General features: G+C 42.7%; 2 protein-coding genes across 2 annotated transcripts in view; both read right to left on the bottom strand.

The window, feature by feature from the left end:
* The window catches only part of LOC136399327 (zinc finger protein 420-like), a 375,158-nt gene extending 352,545 nt beyond the window's left edge, over positions 1 to 22,613 (bottom strand). The window contains exon 1 of the mRNA XM_066374378.1: positions 22,550 to 22,613. The gene's annotated coding sequence lies outside the window, so the exon portion shown is untranslated. The remainder of the gene's footprint in view (positions 1 to 22,549) is intronic.
* Positions 5,569 to 22,659, bottom strand: LOC136399340 (zinc finger protein 420-like). The gene is made up of 6 exons (XM_066374418.1): positions 22,550 to 22,659; positions 16,406 to 16,606; positions 15,961 to 16,113; positions 12,687 to 12,813; positions 8,679 to 8,770; positions 5,569 to 7,826 (listed from the first exon to the last, which is right to left on the bottom strand). Exons 3-6 carry the CDS (start codon positions 15,973 to 15,975, stop codon positions 6,114 to 6,116), a joined length of 1,947 nt encoding a protein of 648 aa, XP_066230515.1. The 5' UTR covers positions 15,976 to 16,113; positions 16,406 to 16,606; positions 22,550 to 22,659; the 3' UTR covers positions 5,569 to 6,113.
* Positions 22,660 to 23,906: the final 1,247 nt, after the last annotated feature.

The following is a 23,906-nucleotide window of genomic DNA, read 5'->3' as shown; positions in this document are numbered from 1 at the left end:
TTGCTTCTTGGATATGAGGCTCTATCTCTTTCTACAGGCTTGGGAAGTTCTCATTAATTATTTGTTTCAATGTGTTCTCCATTCTCTTTTTCCTCTCTTCTAATATACACATTACTATATTGCTTTTTCTGATAAAGTCAGACAATTCTTGAAGGACTAATATTTTTAAATTCGTGAGTCTCTCTTCTTCTTGCTCTAGTATTTATAGTTGCCTGTCTTTAAAGTCACTAATTATCTAGTCTATTCTATTAGCTAAGCTTGTTATCTCATTTTTTCAGTTTATGTATTGAGTTTTTCCATCTCTGTTTGGTTCTTTTTTATAGTTTGAATTTCCTTGGTGAAGTACTCTTTTTGTTCATTAAGCTGTTTTTTGAACTCTTTAAATTGCCTTTCAGTGTTTTCTAGTATCTTATTACTTTTAGAACTTCAATTTTGAATACTCTGTCATTTAGTTCCAAGGTTTTCATGTAATTGAGATTCTTTTTTTGGACATTTCTTATATATCTGAGCTACATCTCTATCTTGTATATCCGTATTTGATTTCTTTTCCCCTGATGGCATTTGAGAGTGGTATTGTTAATAACACTAGGAAAAATTATTTTTAAAAAAACAAAAATACAGTGAAAAAATAAAAATTCTGTAAATGATAAGTGGAACAAAAACTACAGGTAACAAGAAGCAGGAACTGAGAAAAATGAAAAAAGTGAAAAGTCAAAAATGAGCAAAATGCCACAAAAAAGTGTGAATCTAAAATATAATCATTTGATGAAAAATGATGTTCAGCTGAGAGTAAATAAAGAAAAAGAATAAAAGAATAGAGGACAAGAAAAGGCAAAAAAAAAAAGTAAAAAATTTTCAGAAATGAAACCTTCACAAAAACCAATAAAAAGTGTAACTAAGGATAAGGAAATTCAAATGGGAAAAAAAGAAGAAAAAGGAAAGAAGAAAATAAGAAAGAGCAAAAAATGTACTTTTTTCTTCACTTTTGAGAGCTAACATTCCTTTTTCTGGCTGAGGACACTGTACTACAAGATTTGCCTCTGCAAGATTCTTCAGCGGAGTTCTGCTGCAGCATCACTGTCATAACGTGTTGTTAGGAGGGGCTTGTTAGGAATTTACAATTTTACGGCTCTATAGCAATGGCTATCTGGGGTCCTCCTGGGGCCTCTGCTGCCCCTCTCCATGTCCCCGTAGAGCAGGGTGTCCAGTACATGGGCTCCCCTGTGTCTCACAGAATAGCCTGGAAACTCAGCTGAGGGGAATCTCCAACCACCAGTTATCACAGGTAGGGGGACAATGCAGTCCCAGGAGTCTGGGGTGACACAGCCTGATCCCTCCTCCAATACCACTCAAAGTGAAGCCCTGGGTAGGCAGGGCAGGGGCTGCGCACATCAAGCTGGTACCCAAGCCTCAGGAGCAAGTGAGGCACAAATCACAGATCAAGCATGCCTCCGCACCACAGAAGCCAAACTCCAGGTGTCGCAGGGAGCCAAAACACAGCTCCATGCCACACACGGCAAACTCCACTGGCAGCACGGGCAGCTCTAATGTGCCTCTGCATCCCACGGGCCAATCTCCACAAGCTATTCATGTGCAGATCTTTGAAGTGTACCCTAGACTTTGTGCATGCCCAGTGCCTGCAATCATGAACAGGTACAGTAAACACTGGGAACTGGACTGTTCCTGGTTTTGGTTGCTGGCTTTATTTCAGCTCCTTCCCCTCAGTCCTCTTCTCCCAGCTCAAGCTCCAAAAGAGCCCACTTTGAAAGAACCTTCCTCCCCAGAGGTGGATTAAGGTTGGTTGAGACCCCAGGTACAGAAGAAAATATTGGGCCCCGTAACCTGGTGTCATTAGAAAAATGTTTAAAGTTGGGGTTGTGTGGGGCCCTCCAGAAGTCCGGGCCCAGGGTGCACACTTGGTGTGACCACCGTTACACCCACCTCTGTTCCTCCCTCAGATCAGTGAGGAAAGAGAGAAGCTGTCCTCCAGCTTATTTCTTCCACAAGCAGATTTTATCTTTGGCCCGCCTTCTCATGCAGTCATACCTTTGTCTATCTGGTGTTGTGTATATTTCAGGTTCATCTGGTTTTTTTCCTCTGTGTATAGTTGCAGAATTTGTTGAAATTTTAAGAAGATAGATTGGGAATATCATGCTGCCATTTCTCTCAAATGTAGCCTATTTTTTAAATAGGGTTTTTTAAAAACTAATTCACACTATATTATCATTAAATTTCGAAATCATTCATAATCTAAAAATTAGCATGTTTTATACTGAGAAAACAGAAAGACATATGTCCAAATTTTTAATAAATTGATGTTTTCTCTCTTGTTTCACTTCATCGGAAATTTTACACGCAACAAAACTTCCCGCAAAAAAAAAAAAAAAAAAAAAAAAATTGACTTTCACTGACAATTGTCCTTTCTCCAAATGTTTTGAGTTTGATGAAAAGTTCTACCAACTCCATATTTATTTGCTTGTAAACATGTGTGCACACCTACATGTCTTTCACATGAATATGGCTGATTAAATACACAACACTCAATGATCCCCATAATCTGTATTCCATGGGTCCCCAAATCTATTACCAATATTATTTTATATATACATATATATTTTTTAAAAAGAGATTTAGAAACCAATGCATGGAACAATTTGACAAAACATTACATTAAGTTTTCAGTTCCAGCCCTGGCCAGTTGGATCAGTGGCCGAGTGTCCATATTGTGTGTTGATGTCCTGGGTTTGATTCCCATTCAGGGCACAAAGGAGAAGCACACAGGGGTAAACTGCTGTTAGGCTTGCTCACTGACTTACCAGCTTTGAGCACTTTGTGCAATTAGTGCATGAGTTCATGACAGCACTATTGTAAGGATATAACTGCTTCTCCTCAGGGTCAGTTAGAAGAGATCTTGCTCCCTCAATGGTGTGGTGCTGTTTTGTTTCCTGCTCTCTTGTCCTTTAGTGTAAAAAGCAGGTTTTCATTTTTAATTCTTTCTTCTTTTGGCTTGCTTGTGTTTACAAGCTTCCAATTAATTGGTATGGCTCACCAATTTTCGGCTCCATATTTCCTTTACTGTGTCCCTGAATGCAATGCAAATCTGCATGGCCCCTACCACCAGCCTTACAGGTACCTACCTGCTTCTCCAACCCTCCTTCTCTTCCCTTCCTGCAGCCATGGCTCAATTGGAGCAAGTTGGCCTGAGGTGCTGAGGATGACTCCATGGCCTCCACCTCAGGTGGTAAGAGCTCAGTTGCTGAGCAATGGGGCAATGCCCCTGATGGACAGAGCATCACCTCCTAGTTGGCTTGCTGAATAGATTGCCATCAGGGCACATGCAGAAGTCTTGTCTCTGCCTCATCTCTCAATACTAAAAAATAATGAAGAATCAAAAAATGAACAGGAAGTGAAAAATAAACAAAATTGATTGTCCTGAGTTCAGCCAGTGAACAGCCTAGGAACAGGCATCTGCCCTCTACTTATACCTCATGTCTACTCAGGAGCTGGAGAACAGATACTTATAATTCATGTCCACTCAGCCTCCTGGGTGTTAGTCATCTCCCACCTGGTACTACAGCATCACTGCTAGTGGGATTCAGGTCTTTTCATTATAAAGCCTCTGTTAAGAGTGACAGCACTGTCCTGGCTGTGTTCAGTGTATGGAAATGTCAGAAGAACATAGTAACAGGATGCTAACTAATATTCAGATGACCACATTGGCAGAGATCACTAACAAAATGTAGTAAGAACTTTAAAGCATTGATATAATAATGCTATTCTCACCTGACCTGTAGTGGCACAGTGGATAAAGCGTTGACCTGGAATGCTGAGGTCACTGTTTTGAAACCCTGGGCTTGCTTGGTCAAGGCACATATGGGAGTTGATGCTTCCCGTTCCTCCCTCCTTCTGTCTCTGTGTCTCTGTCTCTCTCTCTCTACTCTCTAATGAATAGTCTTTAAAAAAAATAATAATGCTATTCTCTAAGGAAAAGTGAGATATAAACAAAATAAAACTTCCTGTGATTCTGTGAAACCACCTGCACTTTCCAGCTGGTTTCTCTATGCCACTACATTCCACATAAACTATTCTTTAAATCTCTGAGAACATATAAGCAACACTTCACATCCAATGAAACAAGGTATTACTATGGCGGATTTCATATTAAAAAAATAAAAAGGAAAACTGCATTGTGAGTTTCTCTAACAAAAGAGTCATGAGTTTTAAGAAATAAAAAGTACATAAATGCAATGTACAAAAAATCATTCACATTACAAATCTGTCAAATTTCTACTTGACTAGTAACTCATCAGTTTTAAACTACCTACGTTGATGCATTCTTTCCCAATGTTTCTGAAGATGTGTACATACATTTCCTATTTCTTAGTCCTCTTACTCCTACATTATATCTTCAGGTTATTAATGCACCTATTGTATTTTTGAACATCAAAACATGTAAATTTGTTTAAGTGGCTCAATCAGGAAAAGGATATGTTAAATAATAAATATAGGCTCAGAAGTTAAAAATAACTCCCTAATTATACTTGACTAGAATTTTTTATTACAATTTGTGAAGCAGAACATGGTAATATCAGAGGGTAAGCAGCAGTTACACAAGACACCACAAAGAAAATGAAAACAGACATGCTTATAACTCACAATCCATAGAGCAGGGCCATAGTCTACTCATAGTGGCTATAGCAGAATGCCAACAAAGAGTAGGAGGACCCAGAACACATGACTTAATAGGCTTCATCTGCAGACCCCTCAGGGTTCTTTAGCTAATTTTAGATCAGGGGTCCCCAAATTTTTACACAGGGGGCCAGTTCACTGTCGCTCAGACCGTTGGAGGGCCGCCACATACAGTGCTCCTCTCACTGACCACCAATGAAAGAGGTGCCCCTTCCAGAAGTGCGGCGGGGGCCGGATAAATGGCCTCGGGGCCGCAGTTTGGGGTCGCCTGCTTTAGATTGTTCAAAATAAACGAAAAGAGCAAGGTTTACATAAGTTATGCAGAGATATCTAAAGGACATAAATGTTGAAAACCCTAAGGTGTGAGAAATTCTATTTCTAACGGGTGTCAAGTAAGGTTTGCATAGTGTGTAAAGATTTCCCATGTTCTTTATATGTTACTCTTTTGTCCACTATTATTAAGTGTTATCAGATGTTAAGATATGAAAAAAGACAGACTTTGGAACATAAATTGCATTTATACAACTTGTCTGATGCTCATTGAGGCTTAAACAAAGATTAAATGCTTTTTCAAATTACTGATTTTTACTGTTTCTCTCCATCATGAATTCTGTAATGTTGAGCAAGTTTTGAGCACAGGTAAAAAAAAAAAAGGCTTTGCTACATAATTTTTTTTTTCTTCTTTTTTTTTTTTTACAGAGAGTCAGAGAGAGGGATAGATAGGGACAGACAGACAGGAACAAAGAGATGAGAAACATCAATCATTACTTTTTCGTTGTGACACCTTAGTTGTTCATTGATTGCTTTCTCATGCGCCTTGACCGCAGGCCTTCAGCAGACTGAGTAACCCCTTGCTCAAGCCAGCAACCTTGGGTCCAAGCTGGTGAGCCTTGCTGAAACCAGATGAGCCCGCACTCAAGCTGGAGACCTTGGGATCTCAAACCAGGGTCCTCCACATTCCAGTCCCTCACTCTATCCACTGTGCCACCACCTGGTCAGGCCTTTGCTACATACTTTTAATTTGCAAGGTGACCCTCTGGTACATATTCTCTTGTATAGGAAGATGAGATCAGTCATTTAAGGTTTTGCCACACCTCCATATTTATAAGGCATCTCTTGAAAATGAATTCTCCAATGTTTAGTAAGATCCCCTACCCAGCAAAATTACTTATTACATTCCCTACCCATGTAAGGTTTCTATACAGTATAAACTATGCAGTGATGAGTAGTTTCAAGACTGGCCAAAGGCTTTGCCACATTCTCTTCATTTATAAGGCTGCTCTCCAGTATGAATTCTCTAATGATGAGAAAAAGATGAGAAATTGCTAAAGGTTTTATCACATTCCAAACATTTATGAGACCTCTCTTCAGTATGAACTTTGATGTTTAGTCAGACGTGACGAACTTCTAAAGGCTTTGCCACATTATCTGTATTTGTATGCTTCCTCTCCTGTGTGACATCTTTGATGTATAGTAAGAGCTGAGGAAAAGCTAAAGGTTTTGCCACATTGTCTACATTTGTATGGTTTCTCTCCTGTGTGAATTCTTTGATGCGCAATAAGGTTTGAGTTCCGGATAAAGGTTTTGCCACATTCTAAACATTTATATGACCTCTCTTCAGTATGAATTCTTTGATGCTTAGTATAAGTTGAGGAACAGCTAAAGGCTTTGCCACATTGTCTGCATTTGTATGGTTTCTCTCCTCTGTGACTTCTTTGATGTTTAGTAAGAGTTGAGGATTGAGTAAAGGCCTTGCCACATTCTCTACATTTGTATGGTTTCTCTCCTGTGTGAATTCTTTTATGGACAGTAAGCTGTGAGTTCTGGATAAAAGTTTTTCCACATTCTAAACATTTATGAGACCTCTCTCCAGTATGAATTCTCTGATGGAGAGAAAGAGATGAAGAAATGCTAAAGGCTTTGCCACATTCTCTACATTTGTATGGTTTCTCTCCTGTGTGAATTTTCTGATGTATAGTAAGAGCTGAGGATTGGCTAAATGCTTTGCTACATTGTCTGCATTTGTATGGTTTTTCTCCTGTGTGAGTTCTTTGATGTCTAGTAAGAGTTGAGGAATCCTTAAAGGCCTTGCCACATTGTCTACATTCATATGTTTTCTGTCCTGTGTGAGTCCTTTGATGTCTATTAAGAGTTGAAGAATAATTAAAGAATTTGCCACATTGTTTGCATTTATATGGTTTCTCTCCTGTGTGAGTTATTTGATGTCTATTAAGAGCTGAGGAATAGTTAAAGGATTTTCCACATTGTCTGCATTCATATGGTCTCTCTCCTGTGTGAATTCTTTGATGTACAGTAAGAGTTGAGGAATGGCTAAAGGCTTTGCCACACTGTCTGCATTTGTATGGTTTCTCTCCTGTGTGAATTCTTTGATGTACAGTAAGGTTTGACTTCAGTGTAAAGGTTTTGCCACATTCTAAACATTTATGTGAACTCTCTCCAATATGAATTCTCTGATGGTTAGTAAGAATTGAGGAATAGATAAAGGCTTTGCCACACTGCCCACATTTATATGGTTTCTCTCCTGTGTGAATTCTTTGACAAGTAGTAAGGTGTGAGTTCCAACTAAAGGTTTTGTCACATCCTATGCATTTATGGGACCTGTTTCCATTATGAATTTTCTGATAGTTACTAACAGCTGAAGAATAGCTGAAGACTTTGCCATAGTCTCTGCATATGTAAGGTCTCACTTCAGTGTGAATATTTCTCTCATGTAAAGTAACACCTGAATGCCAATTAAATGTTTTACCACATTCTTTACATTTATAAAGTTTTTCTCCAGTATGGACTTTCCTAAGTTTATATATATTGAAAATTTCACTGAATGCTATTTTACATGAATGATGATTGTAAGCTTTCTCCTCAGTATGAATATTCTCATTTTCAGTATGACTTGAAAATTCCTTAAAAGACTCTACATATTTACATTGTTCATTTGTCTTCTTTACAATATGAATAACCTGATGGATACTGGAATGTGACACTTGGTCAAACACTTTTCCATGTTTATAATGGTTCTCTGGAAATGGAATTTTCTCATTTAGATTTGAAATTGATTCTTGGTTAAAGTTTTTCCAGTCTTCATTGTATTGATATCTTCTGTCTCCATTATGTGTACTCTAGTAATCATTGAAGACAGAAAGGCCTTTAGTGCAAGCTATAATTTCATTTCACATGAACACTTATTCTCAAATAACTATACTGTGATACCTATTAAACCATGATAGTTGTATAAAATATGCTGCCAAATTTATGAAAATTAAAGACATTGCTCAAAAGAATGTTATTTCTTGGTGAAGAAAGATTCCTTATTAAAGGCCTTGCCAAATAGATCACATTTGAATTTTAAATGTCATTATAAATCTCTAAGTATTAGAAATCATTGACAGAAAAAGTTTAATCCAACTATACATTTTAAACAAATCAAATAATAAGTCACACCAAAGATTACATAAATTTCTAGGTTTTTCAGATTTCCTTTCCAGAATTTAATAGTAAAAACTAGTTTTTGACCTGCATGTATAGAAACACATTGATACCCAATGTAACTGACTTAAAGAGTTTCCCAAATATCTAATATTTTGACTTCTTTAGGAAACAAGATATTAAAAATATACTGCTCATAAAAATTAGGGGATATTTTATTGCTTCTTATTCATTTTGAAATATCCAGGAATTTTTCTGAGCAATATATTTGTTATGGCCTGGCCAGATACCTCAGTTGGTTAGAGTTATCATGATATGCAAAGTGTTCAAGCTCAATTTCGGTCAGGGCACATATAGAAACAAATCGATGTTTCTGTCTGATCCTGTCTCTGTCTCTCCCTCTACCCTTTTCTCTAGAAGAAACAAATAGTTGCCCCAAGGTAGTATTTTCTATATTAACATATTTTGTTCTGACCACACTATTACTAAAATTTCAAAGCTTTTATTAAGTGTACATTATCAAAACCACACATTCCATATCTTACCAGTATTGTTTTACAGAAGAAATCTTCTGTTCTTGCTCTTTGTAACATGGTCTCTTTTTGTAACACGGTTTGGTTGTCTTCTAATAGCATAGCTGACCGAGACAAAATAAATGTTAACAGTTATGGCACAAAGGCAAATGGATATACCATAAATTACTGAACAAATTACATTTTGAGTACTCCATGGGCAGGTTAGGAGTCCAAAGCAAGAACAAGAAAGGTAACAATGAGGAAACGTCACATCAGAGAGGGATGAAAAATTGCTTTCATTACTTATATTAGCTGCTCAAACACCCTGGCACACAATGGCAGAGAATGGCAGTGCACAGTAAATGCACTGTACTGACTACTAAATAAGTGGTAGTTGTTCAGATACAGAGATGGAAGCACTGAAGACAGACAAAAAATATGAAGACCCAGACTAGTGGTAGTGCAGTAGATGGACTGTCAACCTGGGATGCTGAGGTTCCAGATCTGAAACTCTGTGGTGTGTGGCCTCCGTGCCAGCTCATCTAGCTTGAGCTCTGGCTTACCAGCTCGTGTACAAGGTTTCCGACTTGAACGTGGGATCACCTATTTGAACCCATGGTTGCTAACTTGAGCCCAGGGTCACTGGCTTGAGCACGAAGCCACTGGCTCAGCTGGAGGCCCCTCATCAAGGCACATATAATAAACAATCAATGTACCAATAAAAAGTGTCTCAAATAAAAGTTGATGTTTCTCATCTCTCTCCCTTGTCTCACTTAAAAAAAAATGTGAAGACAAAAAAGGATTAATAAAGAATGAAATCTTAGCATTTCCGTAAGCATATATACACATAGAAGACATTGTACTAAGTGAAATAAGTGAGGCAGAGAAAAACATATACTATATGAGGCTTTTTATATACAGAATAAAAAGAACAATGTAACCCTGGCTAGCTAGCTAAATGGATAGAGTATTGGCCTGGCACACAGAAGTCCAGGTTTGAACCAGGGTCAGAACACACATGAGAAATGACCATCTGCATCTCTTCCGTCAGTCTTTCCCTTCTCTCTCTTCTAGCAAGGCGCCAGATTGGTTTGGTTGTCAGCCTTGGGTGCTGACGATGTTTCAGTAGGTCTAATTGTCGCCCACAGGCACTGAAATTGGTGGATTGATTTCAGCATCCAGCCCAGACTAGGGTTGCCGGGTGGATGCCTGTCAGGGCACATGCAGGAGTCTGTCGCTCTATCTTGCTTTCTCTCACTTAAAAGCAATTTATAAAAATGTGGAAATAAATAAAGGACAACATACATGAATATACAAACCACAAACAGACTCACAGGTACAGAGTAATGGCTGCCAGCGGGGAGGGGAGTTGAGAGACTGGGTCAAAAAGATGAAGCAATAGAGAAAGCACAGTGATAGTTACAGAATGGTCATGGGATTTAAGTCCAGCATAGGGAATACAGTCAATAATATTGTAACAATTATGCTGAGTATAGAAAATATCACGGGGAACACTTTCAGACTTTCTAAAGTATATGAAGGACTAACTACTACGATGTACATCTGAAATCAATTAAAAATACTACTAAATGGAAAACGAGAATAGAAAATTTATCCCTAGAATTCTGAATACTATATGAGTTCAACCTATAAAAATTTCTTAAGACAATGCAGTCAAATCACTCAGAAATAACTGTAAAGAATAACTGTAATAAAGTAACATTTAAACAACATAAGAAATTTTTTTAGGCTTAATATATTTCAAATATTCTTATACAAAATGTATTGGTTGAAATTCACGTCACATGAAAAAATAAATTAAAAAGGTGCATGCAGAGAAAGCAAATAAGAAACATCATCATTGCTTTTGCCTGAAGTAAACCTGAATTAAGGAACAAAGCCTCTTCCTAAATATAAAATGTTTAATAATTCTGTAACCCAGTTCTTACCACAGAAGAACATTCCAGCATGTTGTATCAGCACTTGTGAATCCCAAAGCACAACTATGACAAAGATCTAATCAGAAGGTAAAAACACATAGGACACAGACCTGGGCAGCTCTGGACTGGACAGGAGAGAATTACAGAATGACAGTGATGACGAAAGCAGGTAACAGTGGACACTTTCCTACCTGCTGGGCAACACTCTGAGGTCACCTATGGCAGTAACTTATTGAAGAACTCTATGAGGTACACAGAGACATAAAAACACTCTAACATGGAGGATTAGAAAATATAGACTGGAAATTTTTAATGGTAGTTCATACTAAACAAAAGGATGGTTTGAAGTGAAACAGAGAATTAATCTTCGCACTTTGGGGAGGTGCCTTGTGCTGTGATGAAACCACTGAGTCTACACTCTGTAGGGTCTTGAGGGAAACCTCCCCAGGATTAGAAATGATAAACCTGAAAACATGACATCTGTCCCCAGGGTTCCTGAAATTTCTGCAGCCGATTCCAGGATCTCAACCACTTGCTTCATGAACTCCTACATGAGAAAAAAACAGCTTATCATACAATTCCTCAGCTTCTTGGACAGGTTTACCCAAGTCTCCAAAGCCATGGAGAGGAGCCAGACCACAGCGGCCCTCACAGTCCATAGGGAGGACCCCGCCCCCACTGCTAATGTGATGACAGAGGTCACTGGAGCAAAAGCAGAGTCCCGAGAGGACGCAGGAGCACGGGACATGTTGGAGACCAGCTGTCCCTCTATGACAACAGGAATACATCTGGGCCTCTCACAGCCCTTTCCACTGCAGCAGCTTCCCAACCACACTGTAAGGTCTGGCTTCCATTCTTTCATTTAGATCTATCTGGGTGATCTGCCTCATCCCACTTATCCAGGTGGAAGGATACTGTCCTTTTTCCTTTGATCCCAGCGCTCCTACATTTCCTCCAAAAAGAGAACCAAAACAGCCTGACACATGGCGGCACACTGAAGAGTGCTGACCTGGAACACGGACGTCCCAAGTTCGAAACCCCGAAGTCACTGGCTTGAGTGCAGGCTCACTAACTAGAGCACAAGATCATGGGCCTGAGCATGACATGAATCCATGGTCACTGGTTGGAGCAAGGGGTCCTTGGTTCGGCTTGAGCCTTCAAGTCAAGGCACATACGAGAAGCAACCAATGCAGAACTATGGTGACAAAACTGTAAGTTGACATTTCTCCCTTTTCTCCCTTACTCTCTGTCTCTGACACTTCCTCTGTCACAAGGAAGAAAAAAAAAAGAGAACCAAAACTGACTTATAAACAGCAAAACATGCTTATTAAAAAAGGGAACATTAATTTTGACAGTCTTCAATTTCCAATTCAGTTTATGCCCAAGTATCAAGACATGGTAGAATATTAAAATATTGTAGAAATTAATTTTTTAAAATACAATTTTCTGTTATACCTTAATTATTCTAAACACTGAATTTTTTAGACACTGACTTCTTTCCAATTAATGTACAGTATGAAGCCTTTCTTTCTTTCTTTTTTTTTTTTTTTTTTGCATTTTTCTGAAGCTGGAAACAGGGAGAGACAGTCAGACAGACTCCCGCATGCGCCCGACTGGGATCCACCCGGCACGCCCACCAGGGGGCGACACTCTGCCCACCAGGGGGTGATGCTCTGCCCATCCTGGGTGTCGCCATGTTGCAACCAGAGCCACTCTAGCGCCTGAGGCAGAGGCCACAGAGCCATCCCCAGCGCCCGGGCCATCTTTGCTCCAATGGAGCCTTGGCTGCGGGAGGGGAAGAGAGAGACAGAGAGGAAAGCACAGCGGAGGGGTGGAGAAGCAAATGGGCGCTTCTCCTGTGTGCCCTGGCCGGGAATCGAACCCGGGTCCTCCGCACGCTAGGCTGACGCTCTACCGCTGAGCCAACCGGCCAGGGCCTGAAGCCTTTCTTTCTACACCAGCAAGCCCCCATATTAGTTCCCTGAGGGCAGCTCTGAAATCAGCCATGCAAGGCAGAAGCCAAAAGGAGACATTCTCCTAATCAAGGAGACAAAGCCCTGTGGGTGCAGAATAAGCTCAGGAAGGAAGTCATCCTCACCCAGGGAGACCAGGTTCCTGTAGTTCTCCAACATCACATCCACGTACAGTTTCCGCTGAGCTGGGACCAGGCATTCCCACTCCTCCTGAGAGAAATCCACAGCCACATCCCTGAAGGTCAAAGTCTTCTGAAAGACAAGAAAAATCGCCAAATTTTTTTTCATAATGTCACCAAACATGAAAACACAGGAGTGATGGTTTTGGCCTAGGATAGACTCCTGAATTATTCATTAAGATCATTTTCACCCAGTATAAACTGTTTTTTTTTTTTCTTTTTTTCTTTATTCATTTTTAGAAAGGAGAGAGAGAGGGAGGGAGACAGAAAGAGAGAAGGGGGGAGGAGCTGGAAGCATCAACTCCCATATGTGCCTTGACTAGGCAAGCCTAGGGTTTCGAACTGGCGACCTCAGCATCTCCAGGTCAACGCGTTATCCACTGCGCCACCACAGGTCAGGCTATACTGTTTTTTTTTTTAAATATGTATCTGTTTGGCCTGACCTGTGGTGGCGCAGTGGATAAAGCGTCGACCTGGAAATGCTGAGGTTGCCGGTTCGAAACCCTGGGCTTGCCTGGTCAAGGCACATATGGGAGTTGATGCTTCCAGCTCCTCCCCCCTTCTCTCTTTCTGTCTCTCTCTCTCCCTCTCTCTCTCCTTTCTAAAATGAATAAATAAAATTAAAAATAATAATAATAAAAAAAACAAAACAAAAAACAAAATAAAATATGTATCTGTTTGGCCTGACCTGGTGGCACAGTAGATAGTATCAAAATGGGATGCAGAGGACCCAGGTTTGAAACCCTAAGGTCATCAACTTAAGTGTGGGCTCATATGGCTTGAGTGTGAGCTTACCAGCTTGAGCATGGGATCATAGACATGACCCCATGGGTCACTAGCTTGAGCCCAAAGGTTGCTGGCTTGAGCAAGGGGTCACTCACTCTGCTGCAGCCACCCATCAAGGCATATATGATAAAGCAATCAATGAACAACTAAGGAGCCTTAACAGAGAATTAATTTTTCTCATCTCTCTCCCTTCCTGTCTGTACCTATCTGTTGTTCTATGTCTCTCACCAAAATATTACACCCAGTAATATTCTTTAACACAAACTCTAACACTGAGTAAAGAGGATAGCACCTGTCTGCAAATGCACTACACAGACTTTATTTTTCAAGAAAAGAAATTTTATGAGAAAGCAATCAATGAACAACTAAGGTGTCACAATACGCAACGAAAAACTAATGATTGCTGCTTCTCATCTCTCCATTCCTGTCTGTCTGTCCCTGTCTATCCCTCACTCTGACTCTCTCTCTGTCTCTGTAAAAAAAAATAATAAATTTATTTTTTAATTAAATGAGGCAGAAAGGCAAAGAACCAGACTCCCCCAGGTGCCTCGACCGGGATCCATCTGGCAGGCCCCTACAAGGCAATCTTCTGCCCATCTAGGGCTGCAGTTCTGCTGTTGGCAACCTGAAGCAAGGCCATGGAGCCATCCTCAGCACCCGGTCCCAACTTGCTAGAGCCATTCAAGCCATGGTGGTAGGAGGGGAAGAGAAAAAGAGAGTGAGACAGAAAAGGAAGGGGGAATGGTAGAGAAGCAAATGGTCACTTCTCCAGTGTGCCTTGACCAGGAATTGAATCCAGGATTTCCACATATTGAGTAGATGCTCTATGGTTGAGCCAACTGACTAGGAATATGAATTTTAAAATTAAGGCATCACACTGTTTGGGTAGCTCAGTCCGAGCATTATCCTAATATGCCAGGCTACAGACTCGATCCATGGTCAGGGCACATAAAAGAATCAAACAATGAATGCAGAAACAAGTGAAACAGCAGATTCATGTTTTTCTCTCTCTCTAAATCAATCAATAAAATTAAGGTATCAACACAGGTGTGAGGATTTGTATCATTCACAATGAGTTGTGTGTACATCTCGGCTGAAAAAGTCAGGGTCAGTGGGAAGTGTAAATACTTCAGTTTTGATGTGGACAACAGTGACCTGCATTTTATTATTATTATTTTTTTGATAGATACAGAGAGGGACAGATAGGGACAGACAAAAAGGAAGGGAGATGAGAAACATCAATTCTTCGTTGTAGCACCTTAGTTTTTCCTTGATTGCTTTCTCATGTGTCTTGACCAGGAGGCTACAGCAGAGCAAGTGACCCCTTGTTCAAGCCAGCGACCTTGGGGCTCAAACCAGTGACCATAGGGTCATCATGCTGGAGCCAGCAACCCGATGGTCAAAATGGTGAGCCTATGCTCATGTCAGATAATCCCGCACTCAAGCCAGTGACATCAGGGTTTCAAACTGGTTCCTCCAAGTCTCAGTTTGAAGCTCTATCCATTGCACCACCGCCCGGTCAGGCTGAACTGCAGTTTTCTAAAAGTGCCGATTCTTACTCAGAAGGTCTGGGATGGGGCCTGTGTTTCCATATGTTTAATGAGCTCACTGATTACCAGTTTCTATTCCCAGGGCCACACTTCTGAATATCACAGAAAAAGAAAACAGGAAAAAACTGATACATAACTTTGAAGTGAAAGTTTTTTTATGAAATTTATTGTTCTCACAGAATAGAATTATTAGCAACAACAATCCTATCTGAAAATTTACTATATGTAATCTTTGAACTACATAACTCTTCCTTTGTTGTGAGACTGTTTGTGAGACATACAGTGAACCATAGACCTTGAGTTTCACTTCAAATGTAAACTACAATTTTTTCAAATGTCCGTCCCATGTATCCCCCAGGTACTGTTCCTTAACACTCCCCTTAAACAGCGAGTCTTTCTCAACAAACTAGTGAGCAAGTCTCTTCTAGCTGCTCTTCTCTGTCAGAACTCCCTCAGTTATTCTGACCCATAGAAGGTGCATTTCCTTAATCCTGACCCACAGAGCTGACGCTGCAGCCACATGAACCTACGGCCTACACTCCCTTCTTCACTGATGCCCGAGCCTCTGACCATCCCACAGGGATGGTGGACACGGTGCCCTCCCAGGTTGGTCTGTCACAGAGGGGATGTTTCCAGTAGTGGAAGGGTATTAATTCATGGTGGGAATTGTCCATGCCCTCAGGGAGCCTGGATGGAGAGAAGACACAGAAGGTTTTGAGGCTAAAGGAGGGATGTACACAAGCTGCTAACCTTGACACTAAGAAAAAAAGAAAAGAAAAAAGTAAATGAAAGCAACTTCACTAGGCAGGAACATCAGAAGTCGAGATTGAAAGGTTGCGGGTAGGAAAAGCAAACACAGCCTCTGCCCAGGACACATCGCTTACCTGAGAAGCAGCCATTCTGTCCTGGTCCAGCTCCTGCTTGTTTTCTCAGGTGACAGTATGTTGAGGAGTCAAGTCTGCATTTGGAGAATGTGCCGCCACAGGTGTCCACACAGCCCCTTCACCCACTTCCACCACACTCACAGACAGAAGGACCTGGAAATGCAAAAAAAAAGCCATGCTCGCCTGTCCTTCCTCACAGAATAGTCAGGACAAATGAGCTCCTACAGGGAGACCACACTGTACTATTTTCCTGTCTTCACCTGTCTGTCCTCCCTCAGATGTCCACACATTCCCACAGCAATGAGAACGGGCGCTGCTCTCCTGAACGCCCAAACCCAACACAACACCCTGTCACCTCCCCTGACCATCCCTGCTCCCCACTCTCACTAATGCATCCCGGGGGTGCTCTTTCCTCTCTGGAGCATGTCTGTGCCTCCCCACTTACCTCTCTCTTTCTGTCTCCTAAACTCTAAGGGTCCTTCTTTAGCCTCTGAAAGGAAACTTTCTGCTCAACCCTGGGCTCATCTTGGAGTCACCTGGAGCAGCGCATTAAGACAACAATGATACTCTACTCAGAGCATCTCTCCAAGTCTGTTGGGAAGAATGCAGGTGATGCTCTTCCTTAAAACTTCTCATGTGATCTAACCTGAAACAGGAGAGGACAGTTTAGCTTTAATAAGCATGCAGATCCCTTGGGGATGAGGGCCCCACTCTAGGCTGTGGTTCTGCAGGTCTGCAGTGGGGCCCAGGATAGGGCATCTTTATCTAGGTCCCTGCGGTGCCTGCACTGCTCCCTCAGAGCTGTTTTCAGCAGCACTGGCTGACGGGGATCAGACACAGCACCCTCAGATCTCTGGACACTGTGAGAACCTGCTCCCTGGGCACAATTTCTTTTTCTTTTCCAGAAAGTTACAGAAATTATTTTAAAAACAAAGAATGATGAGTATAGGTTTTGAGGGTGAAAACATGGAACAATAGTTATGAAAATATGTGCATCAAATTAACAATGTATAGAAGCGCTGTATAAAAACCAAGTTTCAGTTCAATCCTGGCCACACTTCAGTGTTTTCAGAGCGGACAAGAGAAACTTGAGAGGAACAGCTGCTTGGTGGCTCACAGTCACTAATTCAACAAATCATAAAAAAGATCAAAAATCTGCTGAACATTAGACAAACTCACAACACAAAATCATAGACATCCTTACCAAGTGCTCAGTGAAATAGGCTAATATTGTTGTAGGGCCAGGGGCTGCTGCCTTCGTAGCCATGCAGGTGCAGGTTCTCACTGAATTTGGGCAGACGGTAAAGAAACAGAGGAGCCAAGAAATGGCCATTCTGTTTATTAAAGTCTCATACAAGCTGACGAGCACATCACTTCCCTTTCATTCAGAGCTCCCAAAGCCCTGTTGCATTCTTCCACTAGCTTCAGGGGAGCTCCCAAAGCCCCTCACCTCCAGTTCCACATCTGCACTCCTTCTGCCCTCTCTGCAAAACAGGCTGGGTAAAAAAAACCCTTCTCCAGCAAACAGTAGCAATACAAAAGCTCCTGCTAAGCAGGGAGGTAATCTGTAATTTGCTGCCCTGAGGGTAAATAGGACAGCCTTCCACAGACAATGCATACAGGGCCCTGCCCAGGTCAATCTATATGAATAAAAATGTAAATATTCGTTTGTTCAAAATCTTTTCTTTTTTTTTTTTAACAGGGACAGAGAGAGTCAGAGAGAGGGATAGATAGGGACAGACAGACAGGAACAGAAGGAGATGAGAAGCATCAATCATCAGTTTTCGGTTACAACACCTTAGTTGTTCATTGATTGCTTTCTCCTATGTGCCTTTACTGCGGACCTTCAGCAGACCAAGTAACCCCTTGCTCGAGCCAGTGACCTTGGGTCCAAGCTGGTGAGCTTTTTTTTTTTTTTTTTTTTGCTCAAGCCATATGAGCCTGCGCTCAAGCTGGCAACCCCAAGGTCTCGAACCTGGGTCCTCCGCATATCAGTCTGACGCTCTACCCACTGCGCAACCGCCTGGTCAGGCCAGTTGTTCAAAATCTTAAATCTCTGAAAGTTCTTCACCAATTGCTTTGAAATTTTGACACAACGTTACATTCAAATACACATGTGTTTTTATCCCAGAATGACAGAGCCTTAGCTCTTGCGTCATCCAGAATAGCTGCAACATTGCTACCAGGTGGAAGAACTGCTCATTCCGCTTTGAAATAGCCATTGAACATGCAATTCATTGAAACTCTCCACGTTCAACATTTCCAAAGCATCCAGCATGGGAAAAGTATTGCAGAAATGCAAACTTATTGTCTGGGATGAATGCACAATGGTGCACAATAAATTGCTCAAGGCTCTTGATCAATCATTGCAAGATTTGTGTGGATACATCAGACCCTTTGGGAATGCATTAATATCGCTTGCAGGAGATTTCAGGCAAACATTACCTGTAATTCCTCAATCGACACCAGCGAATGAATAAATCCTTGCCTGAAATACTCTACTTTGTGGCAAGACATAAAGACGTTAAAATCAACTACAAATATGCATGTCCAGCTGCAAAATGATCAATCAGCTGAGATATTCTCACATCAATTGCTGGAAATTGGGAACAGAAAGGTGCCAGTTGATCTGACCTCAGGACAAATTTAATTGCCTCATAACTTCTGCAATTTAGTGATGTTAAAATAAGAACTGGTTGAAAAAGTATTTCCCAATATTCAAACCAATTATAAGAATCATGATTGGCTGAGTGAATGAGCTATTCTTGTGGCCAAGAACAAAGATGTCTACAAACTTAACAATATTATTCAGTCTAACATTCAAAGCGAGGCAGTCACAAGTCTGTCGACACTGTTGTGGAAGCAGATGAAGCGGTTAATTATCCAACAGAATTTTTGAATCATTGGATCTACCAGGGATGCCACCATACATACTGCAATTGAAAATCGGCATGCCAATTATCATGTTGTGAAATATCAACCAGCCAAAGCTTTGCAATGGCACAGGTCTTGCAGTCAAAAATTAATGAGCAACGTCGTGGAAGCAACAATCTTGACAGGACTTTTCAAGGGTGAAGATGTCCTCATTCCTCGCATTCCTGATTCCAACAGATACACCATTTCAATTTAAGAGATTGTAATTCCCAATTTGATTGACGTTTGCAATCAACATCAACATAGCTCAGGGCCAATCTTTTTTTTTTTTTTTTTTTTTTCTGAAGCTGGAAATGGGGAGAGGCAGTCAGACAGACTCCCGCATGCGCCCGACCCGGATCCACCCGGCATGCCTACCAGGGGGCGATGCTCTGCCCCTCCGGGGTGTCGCTCTTTTGCGACCAGAGCCACTCTAGCGCCTGGGGCAGAGGCCAAGGAGCCATCCCCAGCGCCCGGGCCATCTTTGCTCCAATGGAGCCTTGGCTGCGGGAGGGGAAGAGAGAGACAGAGAGGAAGGAGGGGGGGTGGAGAAGCAAATGAAGCTTCTCCTGTGTGCCCTGGCCGGGAATCGAACCCGGGTCCCCCACACGCCAGGCCAACGCTCTACCGCTGAGCCAACTGGCCAGGGCCAAGGGCCAATCTTTAGAATTGTGTGGTTTAGATCTAGACATGGATTGCTTCTCACATGGACAATTATATGTTGCGTGTTCTAGAGTCAGCAAACCAGATACTCTCTATATCTGCACAGACAATGGAACAACAAAAAATACTGTATATCCACAAGCATTGTGAAATTAAACATATTAGAAACGTGCACTTTCTCTTTTCTTTCTTTTCCATTTAACCAGACTGAGCCACAGCAACATGTGGCCGGGTACAGCTAGTGCAAAATATAAGTGAACAAACTTAAAAAGCATTTGTTAAAACTTATCTGCCCAACAATTGTTTGCTAAGTATCAATGGCTGTTGCAATGTATGACACACACTAGAAAGGATGCAGGGCTCAGAATGTAAACTAGAAGCAATATATTTTAAAAGAAAATGATATTAAATCTTTTTTAATGTAATGACTTCTATGGTCAAAGTTTTAAATGTTGAGATTGATTCATATTTGGCAAAGATTATTAAGCACAGGTTATTGACGGAAATGTTTAACTCGGGTTCTTTTTTTCAACTAACTTCCAAACCCCCTTCATTCTAATTCCTCTGACCTGGGAATAGAATGAGAAAAAAGCTAATTTCTTTACCAATCCCCCAGCACCCTTCGACCAGGTTACCTAACCATTCCTCAACCCCCTTACCTAGTTAATGATCTCCACATCTCTCCCTTCCACCTTGGTGCAGCCTTTAAATTAGCCAATCAGGGTAAGAATAAGATTATACTGCCAACACTGCAGCCAATGGAGCAAGACCCAGCATCCCAGGGCCTGTGTTATGGATGAAAGCAGTGTTTGCCCTCTGCCCATGCGCTTGCTGTCAGGCTTTCAAGAGCAGCAGCACGCCCTTGTGCAGAAGTTATTAAAGTTGCCTTGCCGAAGTGTTTTATCTCCGTGAGTCTTGTTTAATTTCATCTCTAACATTATGAAATATCACCAATTCTTATTTCAGAAGTTAATGAAATGACTATTTACAGAAAAGCAGATATTCTGCAGACTAAGATTTATCTCAATAAGTTTTTGAGAAAAAGAATTAAATGGGAGATGCAGAATGAAAAAAGTAAAGCCACTAGACAAAAAGGAAATCAATTCTTTTAATATTTCTTGAAAAAGCATCATGTCCTAACAGTCATTTCTTGTCCCGGGTCCCCTCCCTCTTGCCATCCCAGGAAATGCGAAGAGACCCATGAATGACACGTGTCACCACTCTGAGCGATCAAGTGCTGCAACTGGAAGAAAATAAACGTAAAATTCACAAGCCTTAGAAATTGAAAATTAGTAATTCTCATTCAAATCTTTTTTTTTTTTTTCCCTGAAGCTGGTAACGGGGAGAGACAGTCAGACACTCCCACATGCTCCCGACCGGGGACCCCCCCCCCCCCCGGCACGCCCACCAGGGGGCGTCACTCTGTTGTGACCAGAGCCACTCTAGCGCCTGGGGCAGAGGCCAAGGAGCCATTCCCAGCACCCGGGCCATCTTTGCTCCAATGGAGCCTAGGCTGCGGGAGGGGAAGAGAGAGACAGAGAGGAAGGAGAGGGGGAGGGGTGGAGAAGCAGATGGGCGCTTCTCCTGTGTGCCCTGGCTGGAAATCGAACCCGGGACTTCTGCACGCCAGGCCGACGCTCTACCACTGCGCCAACCGGCCAGGACCATTCAAACCTTTTTAACTAAGACAATTCAACAACTGTTGAATAGTTTATAAAGCCATAAACCCGTGTATCACACCTTAACCATGCACACCCCATTGGCTCACCATTCAGCAGGTCCGGTTCCTCTTCTTTCTGCTTCTACATATTTCTGTCTGTGGATCTGTTTCTGTGTCTTCCCAGTTTCTATACACCGTCGTCCTTTCCTGTCTTTCCTCACCCCCTCCGCTATTTTTTCTCCCATTTTCTCTGCTCCTGTCCCTACACCTGCTTCGTGAAACTGTTGAAACCTATTTCATCTTAACGTGCTCTTTCTCCCTGATCTGAGTGTTCCCATCTCCACGCATGTCCCCACCCTTCCACCCCCCACCAGTGTCTGCCTCCCCTGCAGGCTGACTCAGAGCTGTTTCTCCAACGGCTCCTGATAGTAAATTCCAAACTGCACTCTTGATGTTCTGCTTATCTGTCTGACCTCACCCTACTGGACATTCGCCCCTGAGACAGAGGAATTCCAAGAAGCTGGCAAGCCGCCCCTAGGAGAAGCATTCTGGACATACCAGGACTTTTGATTCAACACCCACTTGCTCGAGACTCTCCTTTTACCCTATAAATTCGTTCCCCTAGCTTGTACTGGTGCTCTTCTGCCCGGGAGAAGTGCCCGGCAGGATTCCTTTCTTCCTTTCAATAAAGCCTGTTACTGTGGTCTTTTTGGACTCCCATAGATTCCAACAGCTCCCTCATCTCTAAACCCCCCTCTCTGTCCCTACTCGCTCCCCCAACTCTCCTCCTCTGAGCCACTCCCTCCTTCTGAAGTGCCCCATCCAGCGCCTCCACTTATGCTCCCCAGCCCCCTCCCTGCGCCCTTCTCTCCAGGCCCCTCCCTCTCCTCGGGGTTTCTCTCCTCTCTCCCCCTCGCGCTCCTCTCCCCGGTTACTGTCACTCTCCCCGTCGCGGTCCCATCCCCCCGCACCCCCACGTTGCCGTCTCTTTATGGCCCCTCACTGACCTCTCCTCCCCCTCCCGCGTCTCTCTCCGTCCCCTGACCCCTCCCAGCTCCGCTCTGCGCGTCCCCAGGGCCCCTTCGCAGTCGCCGCTCCCACACAGCCCTCCCCGCGCGGGGCCGGGGGCTCTTCTGGTGACCCCGCGTTCTCGCCCCGAATCCCCACGCCATGGAGAGTGTGCTCTTCCTGGACCCGGGGGGTGAGGGGAGTGGGGGGGTGAGGGGGTGGCTGCCTCCTCGGAACCGAGGCAGGAAACCCTGCGGCGGGGAGGGGGTCCCACGCCCGATGGCGGGGGGATACGGGCAGCGAAGCGGGCAGGCTCGGGGCCTCTCACCGGGACTCCGCACTTACCGCTGGGGGCTCGGGAGCGGGGTTCTCGGTGTCCACAGCGATCCTCAAGTTCCCCGCGTGCAGGAATGGGGACGCGGAAGGTCAGGTTTAAAACTGGAAGATGTCTCCAGATCCCGCGATACTTTAGCTACAGCCGGTACCCGGGCGGGCGGGGGTGGGGGGCTGCGCGTGCGCATTACCTCTAAAACTCGGTGGGAGGGTCTGCCAGCTGAGCTCTTCCAATAGTGGGCGAAGAGGTGGGTTTATGGTGGGAGCACTGGGCGCTTGGCCCGAGCCTCTAATTTTTGGAGTTTTTTTTGTTTGTTTTGAGACAGAGAGGGACAGATAAGGACAAACAGGAAGGGAGAGACATGAGAAATATCAAGTCTTCGTTGTAGCACCTTAGTTGTTCATTGATTGCTTTCTCATGTGCCTTTGGGGGGCGGGACTGCAGCAGACCAAGTGACCCTTTGCTCAAGCCAGCGACCTTGAGCTCAAGCTAGTGAGCCTTGCTAAAACCAGATCAAAACAGATGAGTTCACACTCAAGCTGATGACCTCAGAGCCTCCGACCTTCGTCCTCTGCGTCCCAATCTGACAGTCTATCCACTGCCCCACCCCCTAGTCAGGCTTGGACTCCGACTTCTGAAGGGTCTTGTAAAACCCCATCTTTACACTTTTTTTAATGACACCAAGTTTGTGATTACTATTATGCTATTATTAATTATATATTATGTTCAAATTTTATTGGAAATAAAACAATAGTACATAAGTTTTTATTTAAAAATATGGTTAACATGTATTTTTACTTATCCTTTTTTTTTAAGGGGCCCAATATTTTCTTCTGTCCTGGGGCCTCAACCAACCTTAATTCGCCTCTGAGTGGGCAGGGTCTTATAACTGACCAATCAGGAGTGGAGACAGCAAAAAAAAAAAAAAAAAAAATGAAAGGTGCTCAAACACCTGTTGTTCTAAACTCCTCTTTACCTTTCTCACTGGTGATAATACTTTGTTGGTCATTGAATTTGAATAAGGTAATGTTCAGTAAGACTTAAATATAATTACTCATAAAATTTGTATGGTTCCCCCCCCCCAAAGTTAATATAATAATGAGCTACTGGCTGAGTTGTTTAGTTGGTTAGAATGTCATTCTGCCTGACCAAGAAGTGCTACGGTCAATAGAGCACTGGACTGGGATGTAGAGGACCCAGGTTCACAACCCCGAGGTGGACAGCTTGATCATGGCTCATCTGGCTTGAGCACAGGTTCACCAGCTTGAGCACATGGTCACTAGCTTGAGCATGGGATCATAGACATGACCCCATGGTCACTGGCTTGAGCCCAAAGGTCACTGGCTTGAAGCCCAAGATCACTGGCTT

The sequence above is a fragment of the Saccopteryx leptura genome, chromosome 3 (genome assembly GCF_036850995.1).
Source record: "Saccopteryx leptura isolate mSacLep1 chromosome 3, mSacLep1_pri_phased_curated, whole genome shotgun sequence".
In the NCBI taxonomy this organism is placed as follows: domain Eukaryota; kingdom Metazoa; phylum Chordata; class Mammalia; order Chiroptera; family Emballonuridae; genus Saccopteryx; species Saccopteryx leptura.
The sequence above is the reverse complement of the archived record's forward strand: the minus strand, read 5'-3'. Positions and strand labels throughout refer to the sequence as shown.

Excerpts from the sequence above, each read along its gene's own strand:
- LOC136399340 (XM_066374418.1), bottom strand. Across the intron at positions 8,771-12,686 it reads CAGGAACCTGGTCTCCCTGG|CTATGCTATTAGAAGACAAC; the intron begins GTGAGGATGACT and ends TGTCTCGGTCAG. Across the intron at positions 7,827-8,678 it reads TCTTCTGTAAAACAATACTG|AGTACACATAATGGAGACAG; the intron begins GTAAGATATGGA and ends AATGATTACTAG.